Source organism: Leptomonas pyrrhocoris (assembly GCF_001293395.1).
Source record: "Leptomonas pyrrhocoris isolate H10 chromosome Unknown, whole genome shotgun sequence".
Classification (NCBI taxonomy): domain Eukaryota; phylum Euglenozoa; class Kinetoplastea; order Trypanosomatida; family Trypanosomatidae; genus Leptomonas; species Leptomonas pyrrhocoris.
Window position 1 is genome coordinate 975149 of NW_015438363.1, and position 27981 is coordinate 1003129.

Consider the following 27981-nt stretch of genomic DNA (forward strand, 5'->3'; position numbering starts at 1 on the left):
TGTTTCATTGTCAGCGACAGCAGGAGGTGATTTCAGGAGCATTTTCACAAGAGAGGACTTCGAAATGGAAAAATGCTGTAAACTTCACACACACACTAAAAGCAGCTGTCGTTTCTTCTTTTCAACTATTCCCTCTTCGCTCACCCGCGCAAATCCGCTCGGGCAGAAAACCTATCGAACATCGTTTTTAAGAACATTATATATACATCAAAAACACGCACAATCTCTCTCTTATTATATTTTTTATTTAAGCCATGTTCCAAAAACTGCAAGTTGTTGAAAAGGGGAAGGACTTCGAGCGTTGCACGAAGATCAACTCGTACCCAATTCCAGACCATGTCGAGGAGGGCTACGTGCTGGTGCGCAACCACTACGCCGGGGTCAACGCCACCGACCTCACCTCCACGCAAAACGTATATGGGCCGCAGTATACGGTGCCTTACGACTTCGGCCTCGAGGCCGTCGGCGAGGTGGTGCTGCTCGGCGAGGGCGTGCAGCACCTCACCGTCGGGGACCCGGTGGCCGTTTACTGGCCTGGCGGCTACGCGGAGTACCAAGTAGCGCCCGCCACGGTGTGCCAACGCATTCCTCGGCTTGACCCGATCTACTTGACTGTAAATGTAAGTGGACTGACGGCCGCCGTCGCCCTTGGCGAAGTCGCCCAGCCGAAGCCGTCCGATACGGCGCTCGTCACGGCCGCGGCGGGTGGCACCGGCAGCATTGCGGTGCAGCTCCTCAAGAAGAAGTACAAGTGCAAGTGTGTGGTGGGCACCTGCAGTACGCCAGAGAAGGCGGACTACCTGGTCAGCATCGGCTGTGACAAGGTGATCAACTACAAAGTTTCAGAGGAAGAACTGGCAGCTGAGATGGATCGTGCCGCCCCGCACGGCTTCGATGTAGTGTACGAGTGCGTCGGCGGTACGCTGCAACGACTTGCGGTGCAACACCTCGCCGTGCGTGGCCGCATCGTGTTTATTGGTGGAATCAGCGGCTACGCGGACGGCACCGCGTGGCAATGCTCTACGGACACAGTGGATGAGCGCAGCACGGAATATGCGATGCTGCACAAAAATTTTCTGCTGCTGCGCAGTGCGTCGGCGATGGGCTTCATGCTGCCGACGTATCGCGAGGTGATCCCAACGTACTTCGCGGACCTGGTGCGTATGCTGGACGCCGGTGAACTGCACGTGCGGCTTGACCCGAATGGACAAAAGGAAGGGCTACAGCACGTCAAGGAGGCAGTGGACTACCTGAGCTCTGGCAAGAGTTACGGTAAAAACACGGTTCGGCTTGTTTAGCGTATTTTCGTAAATTTTTTCAACCCACACACGACGAAAAACACATGATAGCAGTCGCATCCATTCCTTTTTGTGGGTGCGTTTCTGTTCACAACGGTATTGACATTGCTTTTATTTTGAATTGTTTTTCCCCACTTTTCTTTTCCTTTTCTCTTCTCCCATCTTCATGTGCTCTTCGGTAGTGATCGATTTGCTTGCACAGGTATTAGTGTGCTGCTCTTATATTTTTTTCGACGTTTACGTCCGTGTTTGTCAACTTCTTTGAAGCGTGCGCTTTTACTGCGGTGTCAACAGAAAAGGAAATGGCAACGATGTCCGCCTCGATTCTCCCTTTCCATCCTGTTTAGTTCACATAGCGGCTTTTCTAGAATCAACGACTGCGCCTGCGATATGGTGGTTGTTCCTGTTGTTGGCAGGATACACGCTACAAAAAATTATATTTTAATGCTTGATGAGACACTCGTACCGCCGGGGCTTTTGATGCATATGTCATTAGAGCTGTGTCAGCGTCTCTTCTACACCAGTTCACCACGGCACCCTCCCTCTCCCCTGTCTCAACTGATTTCTGCATCTTTTCTCTTTTCTCTTCTTCCGCGTGTCCCCTGCAGCCGCCCCCGCGACAGGCTTTGTAAATGTCGATTGACAGAATAAAAGTTGCACACAAGGGAAAGCAAAAACCGGTCAAAAGCGCGGTAAAAACAAAACTCAGAAGCGATGTCGGCGCGCAACGAAGAGAGAAAATCAACAACAAACGTGCCGCTGCTTCCGCAGAGAACGGTGCACGGCCCCTTTGCCTAGGAAATGACGTGGATGAGGAGCACATCACCGCCTGGTCCACCGACACGGCTGCGCACTGTTGGGTTCCGCAATGCGCTGCGAAAGGGAAAGACGCTCGTGGTGCTAAGAGCCCATGTGATCGGTTTGACATTGCTGGGACCACCAATGTAAATGAGCTCGTACTTCGCCACGGGACGATGCCTTCCACCGACTTGCGAACGTCTCGACGGCCTGTCCTGTTCCAAAAAGTATCGCATCACGGTGCTGCACAGAAGAATGCAAAACAGCAGCGATCCACACAGCTTTTGAATTCTCTATTTGTGCTCGATCGCTACCTCTCCAACCTGGTGCGCGCGCTGGTGCACCCTCTTCACAACTTTCTTCAATGCCACCACGGTCTGCACAACGCGGACGAGGTGCAGGTGATGCTCATGCCAAAAGACGGCCCTGTTGCGGCAGCGGATCGCGCTGTCGAGTCAGACCTCACCTCATCAACGCCGCGCAAGGTCACCAACAGCTCCACCTTGCGGCGTTGCTACGTGGCGACAAACAACGAGACGCTCAGCGAGGCTAGCTTGCGCAATGCAGTGCAGGACTGGGGCGTGGCAGGTGTGTTTCAAATCTCCGAGTTTGTTCTCGTTCGTGGCGCCAAAGGCCAGCACGCGGAGCAGAAGTTGCTGGAGTACCTACGCACCTGCATCCTTTCCACGACGGTGCTCCACGTAAACGATGCTGCTTTAACAGCCGATCAGAAAGCGCTAGTTGTTGGGGAGCGTCTGCCGTGTGTGGCGTGCCGGCTGTTCGCCATTCCCTACGAGGACGTATCCGTACTGCTGCCCTCGCATGGCCACATGTACCTCTCCACCATCTCACCCTCTCTAATGGCTCTCAAGGCTAGTATAACAACCACGGAGAAGAGCAAGGATGTTGTCAGGTGCGCCTACGGGAACCCCATTGTGGCTGCCAAGCTGCTCCTTGCTGCGGGTCATCGGCGAGTGCTTCGATGAGAGCAGACGAGGCTGCAAGCAGTGTGTATGACTACTGCTTTCCTAAAGCTACTTAAGTGCAACACAGCGACGGGGAAAAAAAAAATAATGGTGCGATAGTGCTGGAGAAAGGGAGACGCTCGCAGTAACAGTTACAATCGCGCTGTTTGCGACACCATTTGTCTGGTCTCGATTTCTTTCTCGCATACTCATGTAGCCTCTTTTTTTGTGTGTGGTTGTGGTTATTGTGAACTACGTACTGGCATGTTGCGGCTTTTACTGCGCCGCACGATAAACAGCACCCACGAATTGTCAAAGTCACCACGAGTGCAACATGGCATCGTCGACGTCTTTCTTCTAGGGTGGAAAGCGACAATTGTGAATCCACCGCAAGCAGAACCGTGGTCGTACAGACTACATTCATTCAACCCGTTTTTTCTCTTTATCTTTACGAACCGCCTCCATCGTCACAGAGATGCGGTGTGCGCTCTTCTCTTTGACAGGAAATTAACAGCATAGAATTAAACACAGAGAAAAAATGACAGACAGGTCTGCCGAGCGCAGAGTGGAGACGACGCTGACCCGCGTTGGCCGCTGCAGCGAGGAGCAGTACGGCTTCATCAACGCTCCCATCTACCGCGGCTCCACCACCCTCTACAGAACCTTCGATGACGCCATGAACGCGCGTGCCCCTTTCATGTATGGCACGCACGGCAACCCCACCGTGGCCCATCTACAGAGCGCGTGGACGGCGCTGACGGGTGGGGCGGGGACGGTGATCTTGTCCTCCGGCATGGCGGCCGTTTCCTTTGTGCTGCTCGCCGTCGCGAAGTCAGGTGACAACGTCCTCGTCATGGACACCGCCTACATGCCAACGCGGCGCTTCTGTGATGAGTTCCTGCGCGACATGGGCATCACCACCACCTACTACGACCCCCTCATCACCGCGGAGGAGCTGCGCTCGTTGCTGACAAAGATGCCCAAGACGACCGCGCTCATTATGGAGTCTCCCGGATCGCAGACGTTTGAGGTTCAAGACGTTCCCACCCTCACGACGGTCGCGAGAGAGTTTGGCGTGACCAGCGTGCTCGACAACACGTGGGCCACCCCGCTCTTCTTTGACGCACACGGCAAAGGCTGCGACATCTCTGTGGAGGCAGGCACGAAGTACCTCGGCGGGCATTCCGACCTCCTCCTTGGCATGGTCTCTGCGAATGCGGCGTGGTACCCAAAGATCAAGCACACCCTCTCGCTGTGGCAGTGCACGCCGGGTAACGAGGACTGCTTCCTGGCGCTGCGTGGGCTGCGCACCTTGTACATCCGCCTTAAGGAGGCTGAGAAACGCGCGCTGGACCTCGCACAGTTCCTGCAGAACCGCGAGGAGGTGCTGCGTGTGCTTCACCCTGCCTTTCCCGAATGCCCGGGTCACGAGATCTGGAAGCGCGACTTCACCGGATCTTCCGGGCTTTTCTCCATCATTCTTCGTCCCCAATACACCCTGAAGGACGTGGAAAGGATGTTGGATGGGCTGCAGCTCTTTGGAATGGGCTTTTCCTGGGGCGGGTTTGAGAGCCTTATCATGTACTACGACTGCACAGCCAACCGCACCGCTACCACGTTTGCTCCTGGTGGTCTGCTCATTCGCATTCAGGTGGGCCTTGAAAACTTGGAAGATCTCAAGAGAGACCTCGTCGATGGTTTCAAGCGCCTTCGTGGTGAGCACCAACACTAATGAGAAGTAATGTTTTTTCTCTCGTTTCAATACGAACTATGAAGGAGTGCAACGCATGTGCTTGCGACTCCACTATTTTCTGGTCATTTTCCAACCCATCCCCATCCCCCAATATTCGCCGACAAGTCTATTTTGCGGTTTGCACGCAGTGTGCTTTCCAAACGAGGCTCCTTCATTCTTGCTGGTGCTGACGTGGGAAGCCAGTGGTACTATTATGGAAACGTAAGTCGATAGCGCGTTGGTACATGCGCATTTAAAGCACACCGGTAAGTTGTTCATTTCATTTTTTCCTTTTCTTTCTTCTCTACTATCACAGTGGCGAGGTATCTCCCACACATCGTCGAATATATCGGGGAAAAAGCTTCACCGCTATCAAATCTTAACTAGGTGTACGCAAGAGCCAGGTATTTCTTTCTGGGGCAGTCGACGGCTTGTCTGCAAGCTCTCTTGTGTGTGTGCGCCGTATCTGTGATGCGGTTTTGTTTTGTTTTGTTCTTCCAATGCGCTTTGAATGGCGGAACACGAATGACGGACGCAGACCCGTGCACGTCAACTTTTTCGGGGGGCGTGTCTCATGGATGCTTCGCTGACCGTGGTGGGTGAGAAGGGTCACGATTGTTCTTGATCTCTTTTTGCTGCTTCTCTCTTCCTATTTTTTTTCCCTTCGCTTTCCTCTATCTCCCTTTTCATGCAGAATTCAACTACACCAGAAATTAGTGTTCGGTTTGTGTACAACAGCCACAGCAGCAACATCAACGAAGAGCTGGCAGAAATGGAACTCCTTCCAAAGTATCTCAATGAGCTGCAGGACTCAAACAAGATGAAGCGATGTGCAGCCTACAAGAGGGTGCACGAGCTAGTCGGGTCTGGCAAAGACGAGCTTACGGAGGACGACGAGTTCTCCATCATCCGGGCGTGCCTCAAAGGTTTCGAGGACTCCTCTGAGCGCGCACGCGAGGAGGCGGTGCGCATCACGACGGAGCTCCTCTCGGATCAGAACGCCAATGTACTCGACTGGGTGCTCCCCTCCGTTGTCACCCGCATCGGCATCGTACCTGTAGCGGAGGAGAGCGAAGAAATCAGGCTCCTTCTTCTCCGCTTAGGCACAACGTGCATGACGTGCTTTCCGCACGACATCGGGCCACGCAACTACATCGACTTTTTCCAGGTGCTGTTAGAAAACTGCTTCCGCGATCCGTTCCCGGACCTCAAGAAGGAGGCTTGCAAGGCGGCGTGTCAGCTCTGTGCGATCGAGCCGAAGCAGGTCAAGGCGATTACCGTCCCTTTGGCCAAGGCGGTGAAAAGCGCATGTCTGATGCACAAGCACAGCGCCGTGCGCGCCGAGGCGGCCAACACGCTCGCGGTGCTTTTTCGCTGCGGCGCGTCGGAGGTGCTGAAGGACGGCAAGGACGAAGCCGAAAACCGCACCACGGCGTCGGAACTCTTCGTCCTCTGCAACGACCACAGCGAGCCGGTTCGTCTCGCGGTCCTCGATATTCTCTCATGTGCGCTGCTGGACATTAAGGAACGCGTAGAGATGCACCCCAAGTACCTACCGCATCTGCTGTTGCTGGTGACGGACCCCTTTGACGCTGTGCGGGCGCGGGCACGTGAAATTCTGGAGCGAGTCGGTCAACTGTACTTGATGGACAACGAGGACAACCGCATCGACATGGCGAGTCGGCGCGTGACGATGAAAGACATTGAGTGGTACGGGGACGACGAGTACCCCTCCATGGCCCTCACCTCCGCCGCCGCGCACAAGTACGACCTCTTTGCCTCCCGCCCCAGTCTCGGCGCCCGTTACGTCGTGGCCGACTCCGTCCGTGCGTTTCTGGACCGCATTCTCGCCGATGTCACGGCAGTCGACTGGGTCATTCCCTTCTCCACAAACAACCGCAAGGTGGTGGCGCTGAAGCTTTTGTGGACGACGATCTATTTTTGTGAGAAGTCCAGCGTGCAGTTCACGGAGCGGGTGCTGAGTGCGGTGTACAAGGCGTTTGCCGATGAGCTGCCCGCGGTGAAGGATGAAGCCGCGTTGTGCATTGAAGTGCTGGGGAAGTTTCTCGTGCCCGATCAGTACCTTCCGTTCTTAATTGCGAAGCCGCAAGCCGCAAGCCCGGCCGCCGCTGCTGCCACCTCTTCCACCACCGGCGCAGCGGATGCGACGTACGAGGACACCGCCATCGTGCAGAAGTCGCGTAACAAGACGGTTATCTTGACGTCGGTGGAGGAGGTGGCTGGTCCGGCGCCAACGCTCTTCTCCACTGCAGCGGTCACGGTGAAGTGCTCCATCTTGCGTACATTGACCTTTTTAATCGCGGGCTCGAAGGACAAGCTGACTGGCGTGCACGCCACTCGCATTACGCAGGCCGTCACGGCGAACGATTTGGTCGAATGCGAGAATGAGCCGCTGCTGCTCGCCCTCCTCGACACCATGCAGCACATCTTTCTTGTCTTTGTAGAAAAGGGCTTCATGGCGTCTCCGCAGCAGCCCCTTCCCGAGAGCATCCTCAACGATGCAAAGCAACGGACGCTGGACTCGATTGCCCTCTACGCGCTTCTGCGTATCAAGAGCGCGGACATTCCCTCCGTGCAGGTGAAAGCGAGCGACGCCATCGCAGCGCTCTCCTCGGTCGTGACGGGCTCGGCAACGGGCATCTACACGCTCCACGTCGCGCGGCTTCTGACCCGCTACGGGGCCGGCATGCCCGTCAGCGCTTTCAGCGATCTCGTCCTTAACGCCGAAAGCGTCTCGACACTCGGGGGCGTGCTGGCCAACATTTTCGTGTCGCGGCTGGCGGAGATCAACTTTGCCGTCAAGGTGACCGAGGAGCTGCGCTACCTTACCGTACTGGAGAGACTGCTGTGGAACAAAACGGTTGCTTTCCAGCCTAGTGAGGTGCAAGAGCTTCTTCGGGCCATCATTCTGCCGCTGGCCACCTTTCAGCCCGGTAACACGGCTCATCTTTTTCGAAAAGTGGCGGTCAATTGTCTGTGCGCGGTGGTGGACCCCTCCTACCGCGACGCGCTGCAACCGCAGCTGGAGGAGAGCAACTGTGCGCTCTCCATCAAGCTCATTAACGCGTGGTGCTCCGCTTCTGACGCCGACGATGGCGAGATGCGCCTTGTGTGCATGTCCGTGCTGCACAACGTCAGTGCCCTGCCCATGGTGACGGGGTCTGCGCACGAGATTGCGCAGTCGGTTCTTCTGCGCTTTGACGACTCGAATGAACTTGTTCGTCTTCGAACCAGTGCAGAGCTGCTGAAGACCCTGGAGAGCTCTTCGTCGGGGACTTCACCCTTTGTGCTCGACGAGGTCTCCTCGCAGATGGTGCCGCTCGTAAAGAAGATGTTGATCTATCTGGATGACACGGAGGAGTCGGTGGGCATTCGACCTGTGTTGACCGCAGTGTTGAAGAAGCTGGGTGACATCTCGCCGAACATCGTGGTGGACCTAACCCGATCAGCGCTGGAGCGGCACGAGGAGAAGCAGTACTGTAGGGATATTCTGCAGTACCTAGAAGCCAAGTATTGAATAAGCAGCCTACTTTGCCCACGCGTTGTTCTTTATTTTTTCTACAGGGTTCGTTTTTAAAGTGGTTGGAGTGCTTGTGTTTTTCTCTTGTTTTGTCTCTCCGTCTGTCTGATGTATATACGCACTTCAACGGAGTCAACTCTCTCTATCTTTTTCCTTATATTGCCTAGATTGTGAAAACAACCTACACCTGCGAATAGCGCCATCGCATCTTGGCCTTCGCCATCAGCAGACTGTTCTCTAACGTAACCATCTCTCTTTCGTCGCACCGCGTCTTGAGTGTCTACTGTGTTTGAGACAGCTTTGCGCAAACCTCTTGAAGGTCCGCTTGTGCTTCCAACTCCCTCCCCCTCCTCTTCCTCCTCCTCGCCCGACTCCTCACTTCTGCCCAAATAGGTTTCAGCACACGCGCTTTGTCGTTCACCCTTTGTTACTATTTTTTCCTGTATAACGCAGCTTCAGCAGCTGCGAGTAACGATGCTCAGCCGCACCTTCCTCTGCGCTCAGCGCAAGATCCCGTTCTACCCCATCAATGCGAAAAACCCGCAAGTTTTTTTCGACCTCTCGATCGGCTCGCAGCCGGCGGGTCGGGTGGAGATGGAGCTCTTCAAGGATGTGGTGCCTAAGACGGCCGAGAACTTCCGTGCCCTGTGCACCGGTGAGAAGGGCGTCGGCCGCTCCGGCAAGCCGCTGTGGTACAAGGGTAGCCGCTTCCACCGCGTGATCCCGCAGTTCATGTGCCAGGGCGGCGACTTCACCGCCGGCAACGGCACGGGCGGCGAGTCCATCTACGGGCACAAATTCCCCGATGAGTCCTTCGCTGGACGCGCGGGGAAGCACTTTGGTGCGGGTACGCTGTCGATGGCCAACGCTGGCCCCAACACGAACGGCTCGCAGTTTTTCATCTGCACCGCTAACACGGACTGGCTGGACGGCAAGCACGTCGTGTTCGGTCAAGTCACGAAGGGCTACGACGTGATCCAGAAGGTAGAGATGCAGGGCAGCCAGAGCGGTTCCACCCGTCAGCCGATCACGGTCACGAACTGTGGCGAGATCAAGTCGGAGTAAGAAACTCAGGAAAGGTATGCATTTTACGCTTTCATTCTTCTCTGGTTTGTCGAGCAGGACGTTCTCTCTCTCTCTTCCTATTTTTTTTCACTATCATGGTCTTTATATATATATAATGAGTAAACGCGTGTGAAGCAGCAAAGGTTACTCGATCGACTTTATCCCCTTTGTTTTTAGTACTTCGACAATTTTGCTTCTTAGCACCGTTAACAGAATTTAGTATCCCGATTTTTCTGTCATCTCCGTTTTCCTCCTCTGGTGAGGAGGTGGGATGGAGCGCTGATTCAGGTGGCCAATACACACATCTAAACCCAAACTTGGTGAAAACGGCAAACAAAGAGAGAGAGATGGCAGATGTGGATGGCCTAGTGTGCGGCAAAGAGCTCGGCCTGTGTCGATGAGCTGACGAAGAGCACACGGTTAGGATCCAGTATGTTGAGGGAGCAAGACGGTACGCAGACACTGGCGCAGAGCTACCTTCTTTCTCTTCGATTTCTGTTTCCCAGCGGGCGTAGAGGTGACTATAATGTCGGCCTCGCGGACTTTAGAGCAACCCCTCATCAAAGTACCACGACTGATTCGCTTTCTTCCCTGTCAGCTGATCATTTCCCTTTCCTCGGCAACTCACCAAGCTCTTTTACCTGTTTGTTTGAAAACATTTCTTTTCTCTTCCCACCCTCTCCTTCATAAATCAACTCTGCAGACGCGTTGCGCCGCAGCAATGGAAAAAGACGCCATTGCAGAGCGCACCAACGTTGAAGTTGCCGCGGAGCACGTAACGGAGGCAAAGCAGCTTCTTGTAGAACTCGACCGCCGCAAGAATCAATACCGCGAAGCCCAGCGAAAGATTCTCAACACTCGCCCCGAGGACGACCTTTGGATTCTTAGCGGCGGCTCCACCTTCGTTTCATGCGAGTTGAGTCACGCCGACACGCTGAAGTACTTCGAATGGCGTCTGCAGCAGTGCGACAACGATATCGAAGAGGCACGCGAGGATCTTAAGCTGAAGGTAGCCGCTTTAGCCGAGTTGGAAGGACCCGACAGCGCTTTGAACCGCCTGTATGAGGGCTTCAATCTGAAGGCGGTGTGATGTCGTGCTTGCGTGAGTGGAAGGAGCATTGCCATTCGGGGGGAGGTTGTGGGTTATCCACTAAGCGGAATTGTCAGTTGTAACTGCTTTACCCATAATAAAAGTGGGTTTTTTTAAAGTAGCTGTACGCTCTACTGCGTCCCTCGAGCTAAGGAATGCGCTCGTGAGGTAGAGAAGAATTTTCAGAAACTGCACGTTTATTGGCGTCGAATGGCGTACGTGGAAGTGCTAGAGCGCCTCTTGATGCTTTCTTGTTGTTGTTTTGTTTCTGAGCCGGAGTGGATCGTCAGCATCTCTACGCTTCCTCGGCCGTTCTCTCCGTTGTGCAAGCGATTCGGCTGCGCCAGAGCAGTCATCGCCTGCGTCGCCCTCTCAAATCTCCTCCTCGTTTAAACAAACCCCACTTTGCGCCCCTCAACCATCGCCTTTTCTTTTCAGTAACTATCGGCCTTTTCATGTCTTTCTAGAATTCCTTCTTTTTAAAAATGACGTTTCAATTTCAACGTGCGGCGGAGCTGCTCTTTACGTCGCAGTACCTCCTGCAGTTTGACGACACCATTAAATTCAAACTGGTCCGCGAAAGCCGCCGCGGCACTCTTCAGATATCCCCCGTCAACGTCCCTCCTTTCAGCTACACCACGATTGATTTCGTCGACGTGCCGGATCGCAAAGACAAAGTTCCCGCCACAGAGCCACTGACCGTGTCATGGGCGGTGAACACGGCGTTTCTCACCAACGTACTGAGCTGCTTCGACCCGCAGACTCCGCTGGCGATGGAGACGGCCAGCGACCTGGCATACGTCCTTCTGTACCAGAAGAAAGCCGATAACGCCAGCGTGCAAGTGGTGCAGGTAGGAGTGCTACACGATCTAGGACCGCAGCTCCTTGTCGACCACGACGTGCGAGAGCTGTACACCATCGCGGACATACGCGGGTTTAACGACGTCATCCGCGCTGTGTGCGCCAGCGACGACGACCGCTGCGACGTCTTCCTGCAGCGCACCTCCTCGCGTGAGTGTGAGATCGGCATGAAGACGAGCGGCGTCACGTCCTCGCTGAAGGTTTTGTTAGACGAAGGGCAGAGTGCCACGAAGCACCTGGAGGGCTCTGCGCGCTGCGATGACCTGCAGGAATTTGCACGTTTGTCTGTCCGCATGGCCAAGGGGTCGCAGAGTGCGTCCCTCATGATGGGGTTTGGCTCTGACGGCATCGCGCTGTTTCGCTTAGAGTGGATCACCGAATATGGTCTTCGCACCGCAGATCTGTTCTTCTGCGCGGCATAGAGTTCCCCACTTTTTTCATTTGCTCTTTTTTGTTGTTGTTTTCCCTTGTACCACCTTTACTCGTTGTTCCGCTTCAACGCCTTGTTGCGCCCCTCTACCACTCCAGAACTTAAATATATATGTGTGCATTGTAGTTTAAATGCTACGCTGCGCGAGCTACGCTGGCCTGGCTCAAGCAGCGAGCACCACCACGTCACCGCTTACGGAAGTGCATGCGCCACTCAAGTTTACTTCCCCTCTGTTTTTATGAACGTTCTCTATCACACCAACAAACAAGACAAAAACTGTTTTTCGGGGCAGGATGCAGCCACTGCTTTTCATCTTCCCTGATCTTTCTTTTCCTCCCCCTATGCTATTCCTCTTCTCTGTTTCTCCGATCTGTCTTTCTCCAACTTTTAGAAACCATTAATAGTGAGAGAGCATGCAGGGATCGTCGCTTAACTCGCAGCTTGGCGAGACCCACGGAGTGGTAGTCTACCACGCCGCATCTCTCGCCCCTGTTACGCTGCGTGCTGTGTTCAACAAGTACGGCAAGTCCAGCATTGTTCACACCTACGTGCTGCAGGACGGCAACTACGCCACCGTCGTCTTCTTTGCAGAGTCGAGCAGCAACGTGTCCTGCTACGTATCCCTCAGTCTACTCGCACAGGAGTCAAGCACGCTCGGGATTGTCAGCGTGGGCTGGATGCACGAGAACGGTGAGGAGGCTTTTGCGAAGCAGCCGTACATTAAGAGCAAGTACGTTGAAGGTGCGGCGTCTCCTTCGACCAGTCCGCCAGCGACGTTGATCGAGGGGTATTTGGCGGTTTATTGGAAGGGTGTCGCGGAGGTGGAGCGCGCGGATGTTGCGCGCATGGCGCATCGGGCCGCGAGTGAGGTCTTGGAAGACGAAAAGGAGGGTGGTCGCTCGTTTTTGCGGTTCCCTTCCGAAGACATGGCAGACGCGTTTCACTCTTATGTGGTGTCGAAGTACCCCTCTTTGCGGCGGTGCCTTTCCTACGCCGATGCGACGGATTTCGCGTTGGCGAAGAAAAGCGCGTGACCGGTGATAAATCAAATATGTCACACGTATAAAAGGAAGAAGAAAGACAGTAGAAACCGTACCTGGACAAGTCCAAGCGTGACAGCTTCGAGCACGGCTTGCGTTAGGCAGCTATTTTTTTTTTAATTTTTCTTTTGTCTTCTCGTTGGACGTGCTCTTCCTTCTTGATAGGAAGGAAGGGCACTTTCACGTACGATTGCTTCCCTCGTAATGCGCATGCCCTCGTCACCAACAACCTCTGCTATCCTAACCTCTTCATTTTGTTTTCTTTTCCGGGCATTTGCGGTACGTTTGTGTCTCGGGACGCGTTCTTCGTGGGGTTTTCCATAGCAAGGTACTTTTGTTCTTTAAAGGAACTCGTCCGTTATAACAAATGGGGAAGCACCGCGTGGCTTTGGTGTCAGACTTCTTCTTCCCCGGTTTCGGTGGAGTGGAGGTGCACATCTACAACGTCGCCTTGTGTCTCATGCGTCGTGGGCACAAGGTGATCATCATCACCCGCGCCTACGGCGATCGAGTCGGCATTCGCTACTACACAAACGGACTGAAGGTGTACTACCTGCCCATGCTCGCCGCAAAGCTTCCGCCGGGGTCCGTGACGCTGCCGACGTGGCTCGGTGCTTTTCCGCTGCTCCGCACCATTTACCTTCGCGAACGCATCACCGTCGTGCACGGTCACCAGACAACGTCGAACCTGTGCCACGAGGCAATGTTCCACGCCGGCACCATGGGCATCAAGACGTGCTTCACCGATCACTCCCTCTTCGGCTTCGCCGACGCCGCGTCCATCAACATCAACAAAGTCCTCGTCTGGAGCCTGCGCACGGTGGACCAGGTGATTTGCGTCAGCTACACGTCGCGCGAGAACACGGTGCTGCGGGCCCGCATCGCACCGCAGCGCGCCAGCGTCATCCCAAACGCCACCGACACCTCTGCCTTTACCCCGCCGGACGACCTCAAGTACAAGTCGTGGGCCTCGAAGATCGATAAGGACGGGCTCACCATTGTCGTCATCACTCGTCTTGTGTACCGCAAAGGCGCGGATCTCTTCGTGGACGTCATTCCAGAGATTTGTAAGCGGCACCCCGAGATTAAGTGGGTCATCGGCGGCGACGGGCCACGGCGCTCGCAGCTAGAGCAAATGATCGAGCGACACAACCTGCTAGACCGCGTGAAGATGCTTGGGGCGCTGAAGCACTCCGACGTAAAGAGCGTCCTGAACCAGGGTCAGATCTTCTTAAACTGCAGTCTAACAGAGGCGTTTTGTATTGCCCTCATTGAGGCTGCCTGCTGCGGACTCCTGTGTGTCTCGACAAAGGTAGGCGGGGTGCCGGAGGTGCTGCCGTCCCCCATGCTGCTCCTCGCCGAGCCCGACCCGTCCTCGATTATCGACGCTCTAGAGAAGGCCATCAGCGACGTGCCGCACCACTCGCCGTGGAACTTGCACGACAACTGCAAGCAGTTTTACAGCTGGGACTGGGTGGCGGAGCGCACGGAGCGGGTGTATGACCGCATTTCGGAGATGCCGCCGCTGTCCCTGTATCAGCGCCTCATGAACTTCGCTTCGGTGGGGCCGCTGTTTGGGCTGGTGTGTTGGATGCTGTGTGCGCTGGATTGGGTCTTGTACAAGCTAATGGAGTACTGGATCCCCACGGAGACGATCGACATCGCGCCTGATTTCCCCATGTTTTCCTACCTTCGCAACAAAGAGAAGATCATGCAAGACAATCGGGCGTAGTCGTGTAGCGCATGTTAAGCGTAGGCGTTGAGCTCGTTGGTGTATTCGGTTTTGTTATTTCTGCCTGTTGTTCAAGTAAGTTTCTTTTTGCTGCTCAGCTGTTGTTGTCAAATACACCGTTTCGAATCCCAGTATTTATGAATCACGGAGTTGCAATGGAAAGTGGTTGCTGATTGGCTTCTTAAGCGGGGGAGGAAGGAGGGGGGGGGGGGGCGTCGCGGCAATCGTTTCAAACCCACTTGGAGAATGCTACGTCGCTTGCGCAAAACACGAACAGTACAGTCAAGTGGAAGGTGAACGCAGTCGTTGATCTTTGCCGCCGGAAAGTTCGATGTTTCGGTGTTTGTCCGTCGAATGAAAATGGAGCATGTACGTATACCACAAAACCCTTTCTGGTAAACGCTTTCTTATATTGTATTCGCATACCATATCGTTCTCTTCAATTATACATACACACACACACACACACACACACACGCACATCGCCTTCCATGCATTCTTTTTTTGTTGGTGGTGGTGCACGCATCTGCCTTCCTTGCTCCCAGTAAGCAGCTCCCGTCGCAGCAGCATAAACTCTTTGTAAAGCGTTTGCGTCTCCGATGAACTGTCGTCGCTGCGGCACAGAAATAAAACACAAGAGCGCGAAAAAAGCCCTTTTCTTTGTGTACACGATATACACGAAGAGACATTCTTCGATCGACTCGGATACTTCGTAATTAACTTAAAGTAAAGGAATCGAACTCCGTACTTGTCACGCCCAGAGTTCGATGCCTACCATGTCCAGCAACGCTCAGGAGAAGCTTCCTACCAATCCACGGGAGTTCCCCGATGACCGGGTGCCTAACTTCATTCTCAAGGCAAAGAACGGCCACTTCCACTTCATGATGGTCGAGCCGGATGTCTCGAAGAACTACCTGTGGTACATGTCGGAGCCGAAGCTCGTCACCGTCCCTGAGCTGGAGAACGAAATGCGCGTCCCTGGTCGTCGCTGGTACGCCACCGACCGCCCAGGCTTTGAGCTGCAGCAAAAGAACAATGCCCTGGCCACAGAAGGCGAGCCGTACGTGTGCCTGCACAACATCAAGAACCGTGACCTCTACTACTTCGGCCGCCGCCACGCGGAGCCGCCGGTGGAGAAGGTGACCCTCGTCGCCTCCGTCGCAGAGCTCTACCTCAAAAGCGCCACCCATCGCAAGCGTCTCGTGCGGGTGCTGATCGACAACATCCGCCGCATCCTCAAGAACCCGCAGGTGTTCCGCAACGGCGACACAATGATTGAGATTCGCAAGGAGGCGCCGACGGAGGAGCAGCTCCGCGTGCTGGCCCTGCTGCCCGGCATTGCCAAAATCTACAGCGGTTTGGAAGGGAAGGAGGAACGAAGGGGCGACCCGCGCGGGCCGTACATCTGTGACGGCGCGCAAGGCATCCCGATCACACCGGACCAGCGGGTGTTGGCTCTCATCAGCGGTGGCATTGACAGCCCGGTGGCGGCCTACCGCATGATGACGCGCGGCTGCCTCGTCAACGGCGTCCATTTTCTCAACAGCACGAACGACACCGCCTCCGTCGTGGAGAAGAACCGTCGTATCTGCGAGCGGCTTTCGAGCATTCAGGGTCGCTTCGACATGCACTACGTGGACATCAGCACCCTGCAATCGCAGATCGTGGCGAACGTGCCGAACCACAATCGCACCCTCATCTACAAATGGTTCATGCTCTCCCTCGCGGCTGCCTTTGATGACTCCCTTTTCATTGTGACGGGGGACTCCGCGGGGCAGGTGGCGTCGCAGACGGTGCACAACATCAGCACCCTCTACCCCTCGATCCGCAAGGGCGTCGTCGCACCGCTCATCGGCATGCCGAAGAACTACATCATCGAGGAGGCGCGCAAGATCCACACCTTCGACCTCTCCATCCAGGAAGGCGCGGACTGCTGCCAGTACATGATGTGCAAAACCGGTGCGAACCTCATGATGGGTCGCCGCACCCTCGAGGCGTGTGTGCGCCGCGTGAAGCTGACGGAGCTCAAGGTGACGAAGGAGATCTACCGCGACGGGCAGCTGTGCGAGTCATCGGAGTTCACCTACTTCCCGGAGTCGGGGCTGCGCAAGGAGGGCGATAACCCGGCCGTGTCCGCCGGCGCGCAGTCGGACGCGTTGCAGGACGGATCGCTGGACGACGTCGTGTACTTCGACGCCGCAGCCGGCACGAAGATTGCGGAGCAGGTGAAGATGGCGATGCTGCGGGCACCGGAGGGCAACCCAAACAGCATGCACCTGAGCGGTCGTGCGGCGCGCATGGCGGTGGAGAAGGTGCGGGCGCAGCTGGCCAGCGTCCTCCACGTACCGGCGAACGATATTATCTTCACCGGCGGCGGCACGGAGTCGAACAACATCGCCTTGAACGGGTACCGGGTGGTGCGAGAAGCGTGGTCGCACGCCTCGACAAGCGAGAACCACAACGTTCCCGCCGACGCCCCTGTTGTGAAGGTGATCGACCTCGTGAACCACGAAACGGGTAGCCTGAACCGCAATCTCGTTCGCCCCCCGGGTGGGCGTCTGCACATAGATGCGAGTCAGGCGTTGCTGAAGGTGGACTTCGGCTCGCTCGACTTGAGCGAGGTCGACTCCATCACCGTCACGGCGCACAAAATTAACGGCCCGGTCGGCGTTGGTGCCGTCTACCTCCGCGGCCTGAGCTGCAACAGGCTGTACAGCGGCGGTTCGCAGGAAAAAGGCATCCGCCCGGGTACGGAAAACGTCCCTGCCATTGTCGGCTTTGGCGTAGCGCTTGGCCTGGACCGCAGCCACTCCATCCACAAGGAGATCGATGCCCTCATGGTGGAGGAGCTTGAGAAGATGGGCTGCGAGGTAAACCGTCGCGGTGAGGTGAGCGGGTTCATCGTGCACGCGACGCTCCCGGAGGGCTACAGCAACACCGACGTCGTCTCGCGCCTGTCCACCAAGTACCACGTGGAGATTGGCACCGGCTCGGCGTGCAAGACGAACGAGGTAAACACGACGGTGTACGACACTCTCGGTAAGAACCCCGCGCCCCTGCGGTCTATTCGCATCAGCTGGGACTCGTCTGCCACCCTCAACGATGCGGAACGCGTCATCAGCTCGCTGAAGAATGTGATGGATGAAATGAAGTTGAAGAAGTAAGCCGTCGAACCCAAAAAAAAAGGCAGAGAAGTGAAAATGTTTGCTGTTGTCTTTTTCAGCATGTTCAACTCCTCCTTTGTTTCTCTTCTTTTTGTTGTTGATGCGTGCTGACGTTGCTCGCTGGAGCGCGGATGCATACCAACAGCTTCAAAAAAAAAAGCGACTATTGTTATTGTGGTTTCTTCCTGCTCGTAATTCTTAATGGGTGCTTATTAACTATTATTACTATTAGTGTGTGTGTGTGCGTGCTTCTTACCGTACGCGCTTCAAGCAAACAAAACCGGTAGCTCCCAGAGTTATTCGCGGTTTCAGCGTAGGAAGGACGTACACTGCTGCTTTTCCCTCCCGTTTTTCTCTTTTTTCGTGGTGTTTTCTCGCTTGCCGGGGAATGAAGGATGATGTCCTTTCCCCCTATCCCTCTCTCTCCCTCTCTGTTTACAGAGGTTGATTCTTTTTGTGGGTTTGCCTGTTCTAGCCGCTACTGAAGTATTCACCAAAGTAAAAGCTGTCTTTCGTGAGTCTGATGATGATAAAGTGAAGCTAACTATTATTATTTTTCTTTGCCCGATCACATCCGTGTCGTGTGAACCCATTGATCCCTTGATTGTGCGTTTGAGCGTTTCTCCCCCTACGCATCACGATGCAAAGATCATCCTCCTTTTTTTTTGGTAGGCTTTCTTTTTTATTTTACTTTCTCAGTTGAAACGGATCGATGATCGACGATTAATCTTGGTAACAGCACGCCTAACATATGTGTTCTTTTCTACTTGCTTTTGTGAAGTGCTTTTAACTTTAAAAAAGATCACGAAACACTATCTTTCTGTTTGACGCTTGACAGCTTCTGAGGGAGAGTCGCGCAAGGCGTGTCTTTGTCTCGCACCAAAAGAAAAGGTTCTTGTAAGGTCTTTGCCTTGATGACCTTTCTTTTTCTTTCAGCGTAAAGATCGTCTGTGCGGAGTGTATCACCTTCTCTGTCGAAAGGGTGGACGTGGTTCCACCTTTCCCCTGTCCATCTCTCCCTGCGTGGCGACCTCGCCGTGCGTTCCTTCGCCGTATTTTTTTTCTTCTTTCTCCCTCCATGTTCATGTACTTCAGTACACTTTGTGAAAAAGAAAATACTATCTCTACTACCAACTGTATCTATCTCTTCTCAAGGACACACACACACGCGCGCGCCACTCAATGCGATGAAACCGGCGTCCTTTCGCCTCATCGACATTCTCTGTTCGCAGCTGCTCCAGGCGAAGCTCGAGCCGGTGCGGGTGGACAAATTAATCGCTGATGGCATCCGTCAACGCGTTGTTGACAAGGACACGCTGCCGCTGATCATCCAAAAGGCGGCGGTGGGCAAGGGAGAGTGGTGCCTGGCGCTGCGTGTTTTGCAGAGCAAACATCTCGACACGCACCGCATCCGCAGGGACGACACAATTTGGTCGATCATCGATAAAGGTCTACCGAACAACGACGCTAGTAAGAAGGCTGCGCAAGTAGCTTTACAGAAAATATATGGAGCGCGTTTTAAAAAGGCGAAGTCGCCGCGATCGATTCGGTGATTCGTGAGTGCCGTTGCTGTAGATGTTCGTGTTGTGTGTTTTTGCGATATTGGGAAAGAAAAAAAGCGGGTTTTCTTTTCTCTCGTGTTGTATCTGCTCTGTACGAATTTAAATCACCTGCAAAGCGATGAACTCTTGCTTCGTAGCGCTTTTGTTGAATGGAGCGTCCACTAAGTGTTTTCGCCTGCGGACTCCCGGTTCTTCCTCTTCTCTTGTTGTTGTGGTTTTTACAAGGCGTCAATCTGACCTTCTCACTACTTAGTTTCTTCCCTTCTTAACCCCTTCGTTGCCATTCTTTGTTGGCGTGACCACGATTGGTTTTGTATCGTAGAGCATTTCTTTCTCATCATACTTCACCTTTCCTCCTCTTCCTCTCCCGGACATTACTTCTTGACAAGTAGCAACATTTCCGCTGTGAGAGTATATGAACTGTTAGCTCATTTCGTTGTGGTTTCTTCACATCCTGCTATACATACATAATCTCACACACACATTCATACGCATAGAACACTGCTCTGCCGCCAGGCAACTGTATATAAAAGAAAAAAGACTGCTTCACTTCATCACGTCGTTATCCACCATGTCGCAGTGGAAGTCGATTCAGCGTGAGCCGGTCCCTCCCTCGTACCTCGGCAAGGATCTCTGCTTTCAGCTTCTAGAGTGCTGCCAGACGAAAGGCAGCCCACACGAGACGGTGTCCCGCGTGCGCCACGGCGAGGTTCCGATTGTGCGCTTGTACGGCGTCACCACCGAGGGCTTCAGCGTCCTGATCCACTGCTACAACTACGAGCCCTACCTGTGGATCGAGGCGCCGCCGAATTGGTTGCCCGTGCACTCCCACGCGTTCATGCGGGAGCTCAACAACCAGCTCAGCAACCAGACCCGACTGCAGGACACCGTAGTGCGCGTCGAGGTACATCAGCGTCGCAGTTTGATGCACTTTAAAGGAGTTCAACTTGTGCCGCACCTGAAAATTGTTGTCCAGCTGCCTCAGCACATCCCAAAGCTGCGCAGTCTGCTGTCGGACCGCGGCGTCTCCTGTCCTGGTGCGTGGGATGGCATTCGAGCCTTCCCCACCTTCGAGTCGAACGTGATCTTTCCCCTTCGATTCCTCGTGGACAACGACATCGGCGGCAGTAACTGGGTTACTCTGCCTCCCGGCAAGTTGGTCTCGTGCCCCGTCAAGACGTCGGCGTGCCAGATTGAAGTTGCCTGTTCGCACGAAGACTTGCAAAACCACGAACCCCTTGGCGACTACCTTTCGATTGCCCCGTTTCGCATTCTCTCCATCGATATTGAGTGCCAGGGGCGGAAGGGACTGTTTCCTGAGCCGGAGCACGATCCGGTCATTCAGATTGCGAACCACTGCGTGCTGTACGGGCACGAGTCCGAGCCGTTGACGAAGACCATTTTTACGCTGAAAAGCTGCGCTCCTATCGCGGGGGCGCAGGTGTACTCGTACGATTCCGAGTCGGAGATGCTGCTGGCGTGGGCGATGTTCATGAAGGCGCTCGACCCGGATCTGCTCACGGGCTACAACATCTGCAACTTCGACCTTCCCTATCTGCTGAACCGCGCCATCACGCTGAAAGCCAGCGACGCGTTCCATTACTGGGGCCGGCAAATTCATGAGCGCACCGTCGCACGCAGCAAGCAGTTCCAATCGAAGCAGATGGGCAACCGTGAGTACATGGAGGTGACGATGGAGGGTCGTATCATCATGGATGCCATGGTCGTGATCCAGCGCGACTACAAGCTCCGCTCCTACTCCCTCAACTCCGTCTCGCAGAACTTCTTGGGGGAGCAGAAGGAGGACGTGCACCACTCCATCATCGCAGATCTCCAGCAGGGCGACGAGGAGACCCGCCGTCGGCTTGCGGTCTACTGCCTGAAGGACGCCTACCTGCCAGTGAAACTGCTGGATCGGCTCATGTGCGTTGTGAACAACGTCGAGATGGCGCGCGTGACCGGGGTGCCGGTGGGCTGGCTGCTGGAGCGTGGTCAGCAGATTAAGGTCTTCTCAATGCTCCTGCGGAAGGCGCAGAAGAAGAAGATGCTCGTCCCCACGGTGGAGTACACCGGCGGCAACGACCGCGGCTACGAAGGCGCCACCGTCCTTGATCCCGTCACAGGCTTCTACAACTGCCCTGTCGCCACCCTCGACTTTGCCTCGCTGTACCCGTCGATCATCATCGCGCACAACCTGTGTTACTCAACACTCGTCCGCCCAGCTGATGTCCAGCTGTACCCCGCGGAGTCCCTTGACCGCTCGCCCACCAACGACTACTTTGTCAAGAAGGACGTCTCCCCGGGCATCCTACCGGAGGTGCTGCAGGACCTGCTCGCCGCCCGTAAGCACGCCCGTGCGATGATGAAGGACGTCCCAATGCACTCCCTCGAATACAAGGTGCTGAACGGCCGCCAGCTCGCCTTGAAGGTCAGCGCGAACTCGGTGTACGGCTTCACTGGTGCGCAGGTGGGCAAGCTGCCGTGCCTCGAGATCAGCGCCTCGGTGACGTCCTACGGCCGTGCCATGATTGAGAAGACAAAGAAATTGGTGGAGGAACTGTATCCCGGCACACGCGTGCTCTACGGTGATACCGACTCTGTGATGGTGGAGTGTGTGACTGACGAGAAGGCGAGCGACAAGGTGCGCTTGCAGGCCTCCATGGACTTTGGTGAGGAGGCAGCGGCGAAGGTGTCCAGTCACTTCTTGAAGCCGATCAAACTCGAGTTCGAGAAGGTCTACTTCCCTTTCCTGCTCATGAACAAGAAGCGCTACGCAGGGCTGCTGTGGACCAACACGGAGAAGTTCGACAAGCTGGACGCAAAAGGTATCGAGACGGTGCGCCGTGATAACTGCCCGCTCGTCGCCCGCATGGTGTCTGGTGTGCTGAACCGCATCCTCATCCACCGCTCCGTCGAGAGCGCGGTGGAGTTTGTAAAAGGCACCATCAGCGATCTGCTGCTGAATCGGCTCGACATTTCAAACCTGGTCATCACCAAGGCTTTTTCCAAGGCGGAAGACGAGTACGCCGGCGCACAAGCGCACATCGCTCTCGTCGAGCGCATGCGTCAACGCGATCCAGCGTCGGCGCCGACCATTGGGGATCGTGTCGCCTACGTCATCATCAAGGCCGCGAAGGGCGCCAAGGCGTACGAGCGCAGCGAGGACCCGATTTACGTCTTGGAGAACAACATCCCGATTGACACGCAGTACTACCTGGAGCATCAGCTGTCCCCGCCCATCATGCGCGTCTTTGAGGGCGTGCTGGATGACCCAAGTGTCCTCATCAAGGGCGACCACACGCGTCACATCGCCATCTCCGCTCCCAGCAAGAACGCCGGCGGCCTCATGAAGTTTGTGAAGGTTCAGCTGCAGTGCATCTCCTGCCGCGCCGTCGTAAAGGAAGGGGCGCTGTGCGAGAACTGCAAAAATAAGGCGCCGGATGTGTACGGCAAAGTCATTGCGAAGCGCAACCACTACGAAGCGATTTATTCACAGGTATGGACGCAGTGTCAGCAATGTCAAGGGTCGCTGAACCAGGAGGTGATTTGCTCGAGTCGCGACTGCCCGGTGTTTTACATGCGCAAGAAGGTTCAAAAAGACCTGCGCGAGCAACAAGTGCTGCTTGACCGTTTCGGCGTTGTGGATGATTGGTAACGCGGAATGATTGAGACGTTACTTACGCTTATCTATTTAAAACATCTTTTAAAAAGGAAGGAAAAGCACTTCATTTTCACGCAGAGCAATGCCTTTTTTTTTAACGAAATTATCCTTCTTATGAGAACCCGCTTATTCTTAATCGCTATCTGCCTCGCATAGAATCCCACTTCTCGCATCGAATGACTTGATCCTACTATTGTTGTTCGCTCTAAAGGAGTGAGGAAAGAATAGCTGTCAGCGCTAAATGCCAGCACTCGCGAATGAAAGAGACGCGTATTTGTGCACAACTCAAGTAAAAAGAAAACGAATCATTTAATGCTTCTGGCATGGATTCAGGCGTTCTGCACACAATACCGATGTGGTTCCGGCTGTAAAGAAAGATACGGGGAGCTGAATGTGCCGGGGAGAAAAGTCATACCTGTTGTGGAAATAGCATGCGCGGTAAACTCGTAGCTTCTTTCTCCTCCCCCTTTTTCGGTCATGTGGATCTTTTGAACGAGGTTGTTTTTTCTTATTTTTTCTCTTTTTGCCGACGTGCATTCTTCTGAGCAGCCAACGTGGCTCTTCGCGTTCGGGTTTTTATATAGAGAGAGTACGACATTAATTTGAAAGGCACATCGTTGCACTTAATTATTCCAGTTTGCTTCTTAGCTACTAAACCACACATAAATATTTGAGTTTGCTGATTTGAAAGATTTCTAATTCAGAAGTACTCAAACGTGCGTATCCGTCAGATAGAACGTGAAGGGCACCCCGTCTTTTTTCATTTTTGTCGCACACCGCAGCATCTCATTTCATAGAACACCGAAGAAAGACTTCGTTACATCGATCTTTTTTTTTTGAAGCATAAGGATGACGTTCACCATGGCACGCACGATCCGCAGACGACAAGATCTGCACAACACCCCCGCCTTCGAGCGGGAGATGAACGACATCGCTGCGGACGAGCTGTACGAGCAGCTCCTTCTCGGCAGCATCCGCAGCGGCACCGATCCCAATGCGAAGGTGGTCGTCGAGGTCTACGAAGGCTACGTCGAACCGAGCTACGATCCCGTCAAGGGAGCTGAGGTCGCAGCCGCCCACAGGGAGATCATTCGCGAGATTTACAAGGAGCGCGATGTGATCATTCGCACCCTGCGCTCCTCCGACGAGCATCAACAGCTTTCCCCGTTTGATCGCCTCCTGCGCGAGACAGAATTCTACACCGGCGTGCGCGAGTGGAAAGGTGGCGCCGCACGCAGTGGGAAGCGCAGCCACCTCTACCGCCACGCCAGCAACGACAACGAGGAGGACTCCACCGGGTTCGACATGATGCACTTAACAGAGACGCCGTCGTACATCCGAGGAAAGCTGCGGCCCTACCAGATTGAAGGCGTCAACTGGCTGCTTGGCCTCTTCTCCCGCGGCGTGAACGGAATTCTGGCGGATGAGATGGGCCTCGGTAAAACCTTTCAGACCATCGCGGCGATCGCCTATCTCAAGTTCACGGTGGGGATGCCGGGTCCGCACCTGGTAGTGTGTCCCAAGTCTGTCCTGGGCAACTGGTATCGCGAGTTCAAGCATTGGTGCCCCAGCCTCTCAGTTTACAAGTTCCACGCCTCTGGGGACCTGCGGCCCAGCCTGGTGAAGGCACACCTGCAACCACCCGACCACATCAAATACGACGTCATCGTCACCACCTTCGAAATGATTCTGGATGAGATCAGCACCTTCAAGCGCGTTGCGTGGCAGTACCTAATCGTGGACGAGGCGCATAAGCTGAAGAACGAAGAAGGTCGTGCGCACACCGCGCTGGACTCGCTGCAGTCCTCGCATCGGCTGATCATCACCGGCACGCCGCTGCAGAACAACCTGAAGGAGCTGTGGGCGCTGCTGCACTTCCTCGCCCCCCGGCTCTTCAACGACTCGGAGTCATTTGATGCGTGGTTCGACACCGCCTCCGGTCATCAAGACGCGAGCGTCATGTCCAACCTCCACAAGATCCTCGCGCCGCTGATGATTCGACGGCTCAAGGCCGACGTCAGCACCGGCATCCCGCCCAAGAAAGAAATCTACGTCGCGTGTCAGCTTTCGAAGAAGCAGCGGGAGTGGTACATGAACGTGCTGGCGAAGGACGCTGAGGTGCTGAACAAGGCCAGCGGCAGTGCAGCGTCGCTGACCAACGTGATGATGAATCTGCGCAAGGTGATCAACCACCCCTACCTGATGGACGGCGGCGAGGAAGGCCCGCCCTTCATCACAGACGAGAAGCTGATTCGAACAAGTGGGAAGATGATTATTCTGGACAAGCTGCTCCGCCGTCTCCGGTCGGATATAGCGGGCAAGCACAAGGTACTCATCTTCTCGCAGTTTACGTCCATGCTGAACATCTTAGAGGACTACTGCAACATGCGTGGCTTTCAGTACTGCCGCATTGACGGTAACACAAGTGGCTACGACCGCGACTCGCAAATGGCCTCCTTCAACTCGCCGAGCAGCGACTACTTCGTCTTTCTGCTCTCCACGCGCGCCGGGGGCCTCGGCATCAATCTGCAGGCCGCCAACCATGTTGTCATCTACGACTCCGACTGGAACCCGCAGATGGACCTGCAGGCGCAGGACCGTGCCCACCGCATTGGGCAGAGACGCAGCGTCCGCGTCTACCGCTTCGTGACGGACGGCACGGTGGAGGAGAAGATCTACCGCCGTGCGCTTAAGAAACTGTACCTGGACGCTGTCGTGGTCCAGCAGGGCCGGCTGCAGTCCAAGACGACGAACCAAGCCTCCAAGGAGGAGCTGCTCTCCATGATCAAGTTTGGTGCTGCAGAGATCTTTAAGACGCGGCACGAGGACGTGACCGAGGCTGACATTGATCGCCTGCTCGATGAAGGCGAGGCGATCTCCAACCAGCTGACGAACGAGGCACGGCAGCAGGTGCAGATGTCGCTCGCTAGCTTTCAGCTCGGTGCGGAGGAGGCGAACATCTACGACTTTGAGGGCGTGAGCTTCAAGACCGGCGCGGAGACGCGCATCCTGCACATAAAGCTGAATGCCCCGGTGAGTCAGGCGGAACTGCAGGCGCAGTGCTCCCAGCACGGTGAAGTGATCAAGACCGTCTTGCACCCAAACATGAAGGAAGCCCTCGTGTACTTCCGCTCCACCAGCGGCGCGATTGAGGCGAAAGCGAAGTTGCCCTACGTGTCCACCTTTGCCAGCCGGGACTCGCAGACGGTGGTGTCGAACGACATGATTGCGGAGTGCATCGGCGTCGGCGAGCAGCTCGGCCGCGGCCACCGCGTCCGTGAGCCGGTGCAATTCTTCTCCGAGGCGGACGTGGAGTCGATGCAGACGAAGGCCTCCAAGGCTCCACCGCTGAAGCTGCCGAAGCCGCCCAAATTTCACCCCTATCAGCTCTACAACATGAAGCGGCTTACCGAGCTGCACAACACCGAGGTCGCCCTCATGGTGCGCAACTGGAAGCGCCGGTACGAGGAGAAGAAGGAGACGGCAGCGAAAAAAGACGCGGAGAACGAGGAAGGTGCGGACGAGGGCACGAAGGAGGAAGGTGAGGCGGAGGAGGAGGAGGACGATGAGCTCCTCACGGAGGTAGAACAGGAGGAGCGGGAGCGGCTGCTCAGCGAGGGCTTTCCCAACTGGACCTTCTCCGAGTACCGCGCCGTCGTGGCGACCCTCACGAGCGGCAAAATGGACCTCACGGATTACCCGGCCATCGCCGCGGCGGTGGCGGATACCAAAACAGTCGGCGAGGTGCGCGATTACGTCGTTGCCCTGCTCGAGCGCGGCGAACAGTGCATCAAGAAGTTCGCCAACGTCGAGGCCCGCATCCGCAAAGCCAAAGCGAAGCGAGAAGCGAAAGAGAACGTCTTCAAGGCGGCGAAGTGGAAGGTGGAGTCCTGTGAGGATCCGGCGAAGGAACTCACCTTCAAGACTCGCGGCAACGTCAGCCTCGACCGGGAAATTTTCCTCATTGCGTACGACGCCGGGTTTAAGCAGGACAACACGAGCGAGCTGGTGCGCAGCAAGCCGCAGCACCGGTTCAACGTATGGTACCAATCCCGGCCGGAGAACTTCTTCGAGAGGCGCCTGCATACGCTGATGAAATCCGTGCAGCGTGAGTGGGAGAAGCCGGCAGATGAGGACGCGGGAATGCCAGAGAACAGTCGCCGCCGCCTGGAAGTGTGAAGAGGTGGTTTTTTGTGCTGACTTCTCTCCTTATGCTTTGAATGCTGGTATGCACTTCCAGGATAGTGGTTCTTTTCCTCTTCTCTGTTTTTTTTTTGAAGGAAAGCTCCGCAGTTTCGCAGGACAAATGCACACATTTTTGGATCTCTACTGTTCACTTGATGATTCGGCCAGCTTGATTATACAAGGCAAAGCAGAATGGGATTCTCTCTCTCGATATTTCTGTAGGAAATGGCGTGGTTTCTATGACTGTACGTCGGCAGCATAGGCGGAGCGCATCTCTGATGTACAGGCACTCTTCACTTCGCTACCTGGTCATTGTATCGTTGAAGCTGTGTACCTGAGAAAAGAAGGCTCGTTGTTGTGCTTTCTTCTTTCGCATTATACGAGTCTTCAGCAATACTTTTAGAAAGAAAGTGTTAAGATGACTCGTGTACTTTTCGTATGTGTTCCCTGCACAAAAACAAAAGCTCCCCTCCCCCTTCTCCTCTCCGGCCTCAACGTCGCTGCGATGCAACAAAAGGTGAAGAAAACGCCGCCGTTTCTTCTTTTCTCCAGGTTTAGTGTAATCCTTTTCTTTTGCCGTCGTGAATCACATCTACATGGGTCTCTTCGCACTTTGACCAAAGTAAGAAAGAGATTTGCATTGTATCATTTTTCTCCACCTGTCCCTCATCCTTTCTCGGGGCAACGTCAGAAGAGCACATCACACGTTGCGCTTTTGCTGGCATTTTTCATAAGCGCGAGTGTTTGTGTTCTTGGTCAACGGTATTCGTCAATACTAATAGGAATAACTGATACATGCGTGCGTGAAACGGATACCTTGCTCTGCTGTTTGTGTAGCGAACAACACGCTGTGAGGC

General features: G+C 54.9%; 13 protein-coding genes across 15 annotated transcripts; all 13 read left to right on the forward strand.

Annotated features, from left to right (window-relative positions):
- Positions 1–164: 164 nt before the first annotated feature.
- On the forward strand, positions 165–1298 carry ABB37_04497 (putative oxidoreductase; the record flags this gene model as incomplete). The annotated part of the gene is made up of 1 exon (XM_015802193.1): positions 165–1298. Exon 1 carries the CDS (start codon positions 255–257, stop codon positions 1296–1298), a length of 1044 nt encoding a protein of 347 aa, XP_015659594.1. The 5' UTR covers positions 165–254.
- Positions 1299–1904: 606 nt separating this feature from the next.
- Positions 1905–3082, forward strand: ABB37_04498 (macrophage migration inhibitory factor-like protein; the record flags this gene model as incomplete). The annotated part of the gene is made up of 1 exon (XM_015802194.1): positions 1905–3082. The coding sequence occupies exon 1, from the start codon at positions 2273–2275 to the stop codon at positions 3080–3082; it is 810 nt and encodes a 269-aa protein (XP_015659595.1). The 5' UTR covers positions 1905–2272.
- A 450-nt stretch (positions 3083–3532) lies between these two features.
- Positions 3533–4793, forward strand: ABB37_04499 (cystathionine beta-lyase putative (CD); the record flags this gene model as incomplete). Its single annotated transcript, XM_015802195.1, has 1 exon — positions 3533–4793. Exon 1 carries the CDS (start codon positions 3600–3602, stop codon positions 4791–4793), a length of 1194 nt encoding a protein of 397 aa, XP_015659596.1. The 5' UTR covers positions 3533–3599.
- A 687-nt stretch (positions 4794–5480) lies between these two features.
- ABB37_04500 (hypothetical protein) lies at positions 5481–8331 on the forward strand (the record flags this gene model as incomplete). The annotated part of the gene is made up of 1 exon (XM_015802196.1): positions 5481–8331. The coding sequence occupies exon 1, from the start codon at positions 5566–5568 to the stop codon at positions 8329–8331; it is 2766 nt and encodes a 921-aa protein (XP_015659597.1). The 5' UTR covers positions 5481–5565.
- A 394-nt stretch (positions 8332–8725) lies between these two features.
- On the forward strand, positions 8726–9399 carry ABB37_04501 (putative mitochondrial cyclophilin 4, putative (CYP4); the record flags this gene model as incomplete). The annotated part of the gene is made up of 1 exon (XM_015802197.1): positions 8726–9399. The coding sequence occupies exon 1, from the start codon at positions 8809–8811 to the stop codon at positions 9397–9399; it is 591 nt and encodes a 196-aa protein (XP_015659598.1). The 5' UTR covers positions 8726–8808.
- Positions 9400–10029: 630 nt separating this feature from the next.
- Positions 10030–10489, forward strand: ABB37_04502 (hypothetical protein; the record flags this gene model as incomplete). 2 transcript variants are annotated; one of them, XM_015802198.1, is made up of 1 exon in its annotated part: positions 10030–10489. In XM_015802198.1, the coding sequence occupies exon 1, from the start codon at positions 10121–10123 to the stop codon at positions 10487–10489; it is 369 nt and encodes a 122-aa protein (XP_015659599.1). In that variant the 5' UTR covers positions 10030–10120. The 2 variants fall into 2 exon arrangements, with proteins under 2 accessions (XP_015659599.1, XP_015659600.1); XM_015802199.1 differs by having other exon boundaries at positions 10101–10489.
- Positions 10490–10925: 436 nt separating this feature from the next.
- ABB37_04503 (hypothetical protein) lies at positions 10926–11772 on the forward strand (the record flags this gene model as incomplete). The annotated part of the gene is made up of 1 exon (XM_015802200.1): positions 10926–11772. Exon 1 carries the CDS (start codon positions 10975–10977, stop codon positions 11770–11772), a length of 798 nt encoding a protein of 265 aa, XP_015659601.1. The 5' UTR covers positions 10926–10974.
- Positions 11773–12169: 397 nt separating this feature from the next.
- ABB37_04504 (hypothetical protein) lies at positions 12170–12814 on the forward strand (the record flags this gene model as incomplete). The annotated part of the gene is made up of 1 exon (XM_015802201.1): positions 12170–12814. The coding sequence occupies exon 1, from the start codon at positions 12194–12196 to the stop codon at positions 12812–12814; it is 621 nt and encodes a 206-aa protein (XP_015659602.1). The 5' UTR covers positions 12170–12193.
- Positions 12815–13142: 328 nt separating this feature from the next.
- On the forward strand, positions 13143–14552 carry ABB37_04505 (UDP-GlcNAc:PI a1-6 GlcNAc-transferase; the record flags this gene model as incomplete). Its single annotated transcript, XM_015802202.1, has 1 exon — positions 13143–14552. The coding sequence occupies exon 1, from the start codon at positions 13188–13190 to the stop codon at positions 14550–14552; it is 1365 nt and encodes a 454-aa protein (XP_015659603.1). The 5' UTR covers positions 13143–13187.
- A 543-nt stretch (positions 14553–15095) lies between these two features.
- On the forward strand, positions 15096–17716 carry ABB37_04506 (thiamine biosynthesis-like protein; the record flags this gene model as incomplete). Of its 2 annotated transcripts, none has more annotated exons than XM_015802203.1 (1): positions 15096–17716. In XM_015802203.1, exon 1 carries the CDS (start codon positions 15320–15322, stop codon positions 17714–17716), a length of 2397 nt encoding a protein of 798 aa, XP_015659604.1. In that variant the 5' UTR covers positions 15096–15319. The 2 variants fall into 2 exon arrangements, with proteins under 2 accessions (XP_015659604.1, XP_015659605.1); XM_015802204.1 differs by having other exon boundaries at positions 15100–17716.
- Positions 17717–18809: 1093 nt separating this feature from the next.
- On the forward strand, positions 18810–19269 carry ABB37_04507 (unspecified product; the record flags this gene model as incomplete). The annotated part of the gene is made up of 1 exon (XM_015802205.1): positions 18810–19269. The coding sequence occupies exon 1, from the start codon at positions 18904–18906 to the stop codon at positions 19267–19269; it is 366 nt and encodes a 121-aa protein (XP_015659606.1). The 5' UTR covers positions 18810–18903.
- A 399-nt stretch (positions 19270–19668) lies between these two features.
- Positions 19669–22933, forward strand: ABB37_04508 (putative DNA polymerase delta catalytic subunit; the record flags this gene model as incomplete). Its single annotated transcript, XM_015802206.1, has 1 exon — positions 19669–22933. The coding sequence occupies exon 1, from the start codon at positions 19850–19852 to the stop codon at positions 22931–22933; it is 3084 nt and encodes a 1027-aa protein (XP_015659607.1). The 5' UTR covers positions 19669–19849.
- A 553-nt stretch (positions 22934–23486) lies between these two features.
- Positions 23487–27118, forward strand: ABB37_04509 (putative transcription activatorDNA-dependent ATPase; the record flags this gene model as incomplete). Its single annotated transcript, XM_015802207.1, has 1 exon — positions 23487–27118. The coding sequence occupies exon 1, from the start codon at positions 23789–23791 to the stop codon at positions 27116–27118; it is 3330 nt and encodes a 1109-aa protein (XP_015659608.1). The 5' UTR covers positions 23487–23788.
- Between the last annotated feature and the right edge of the window lie 863 nt (positions 27119–27981).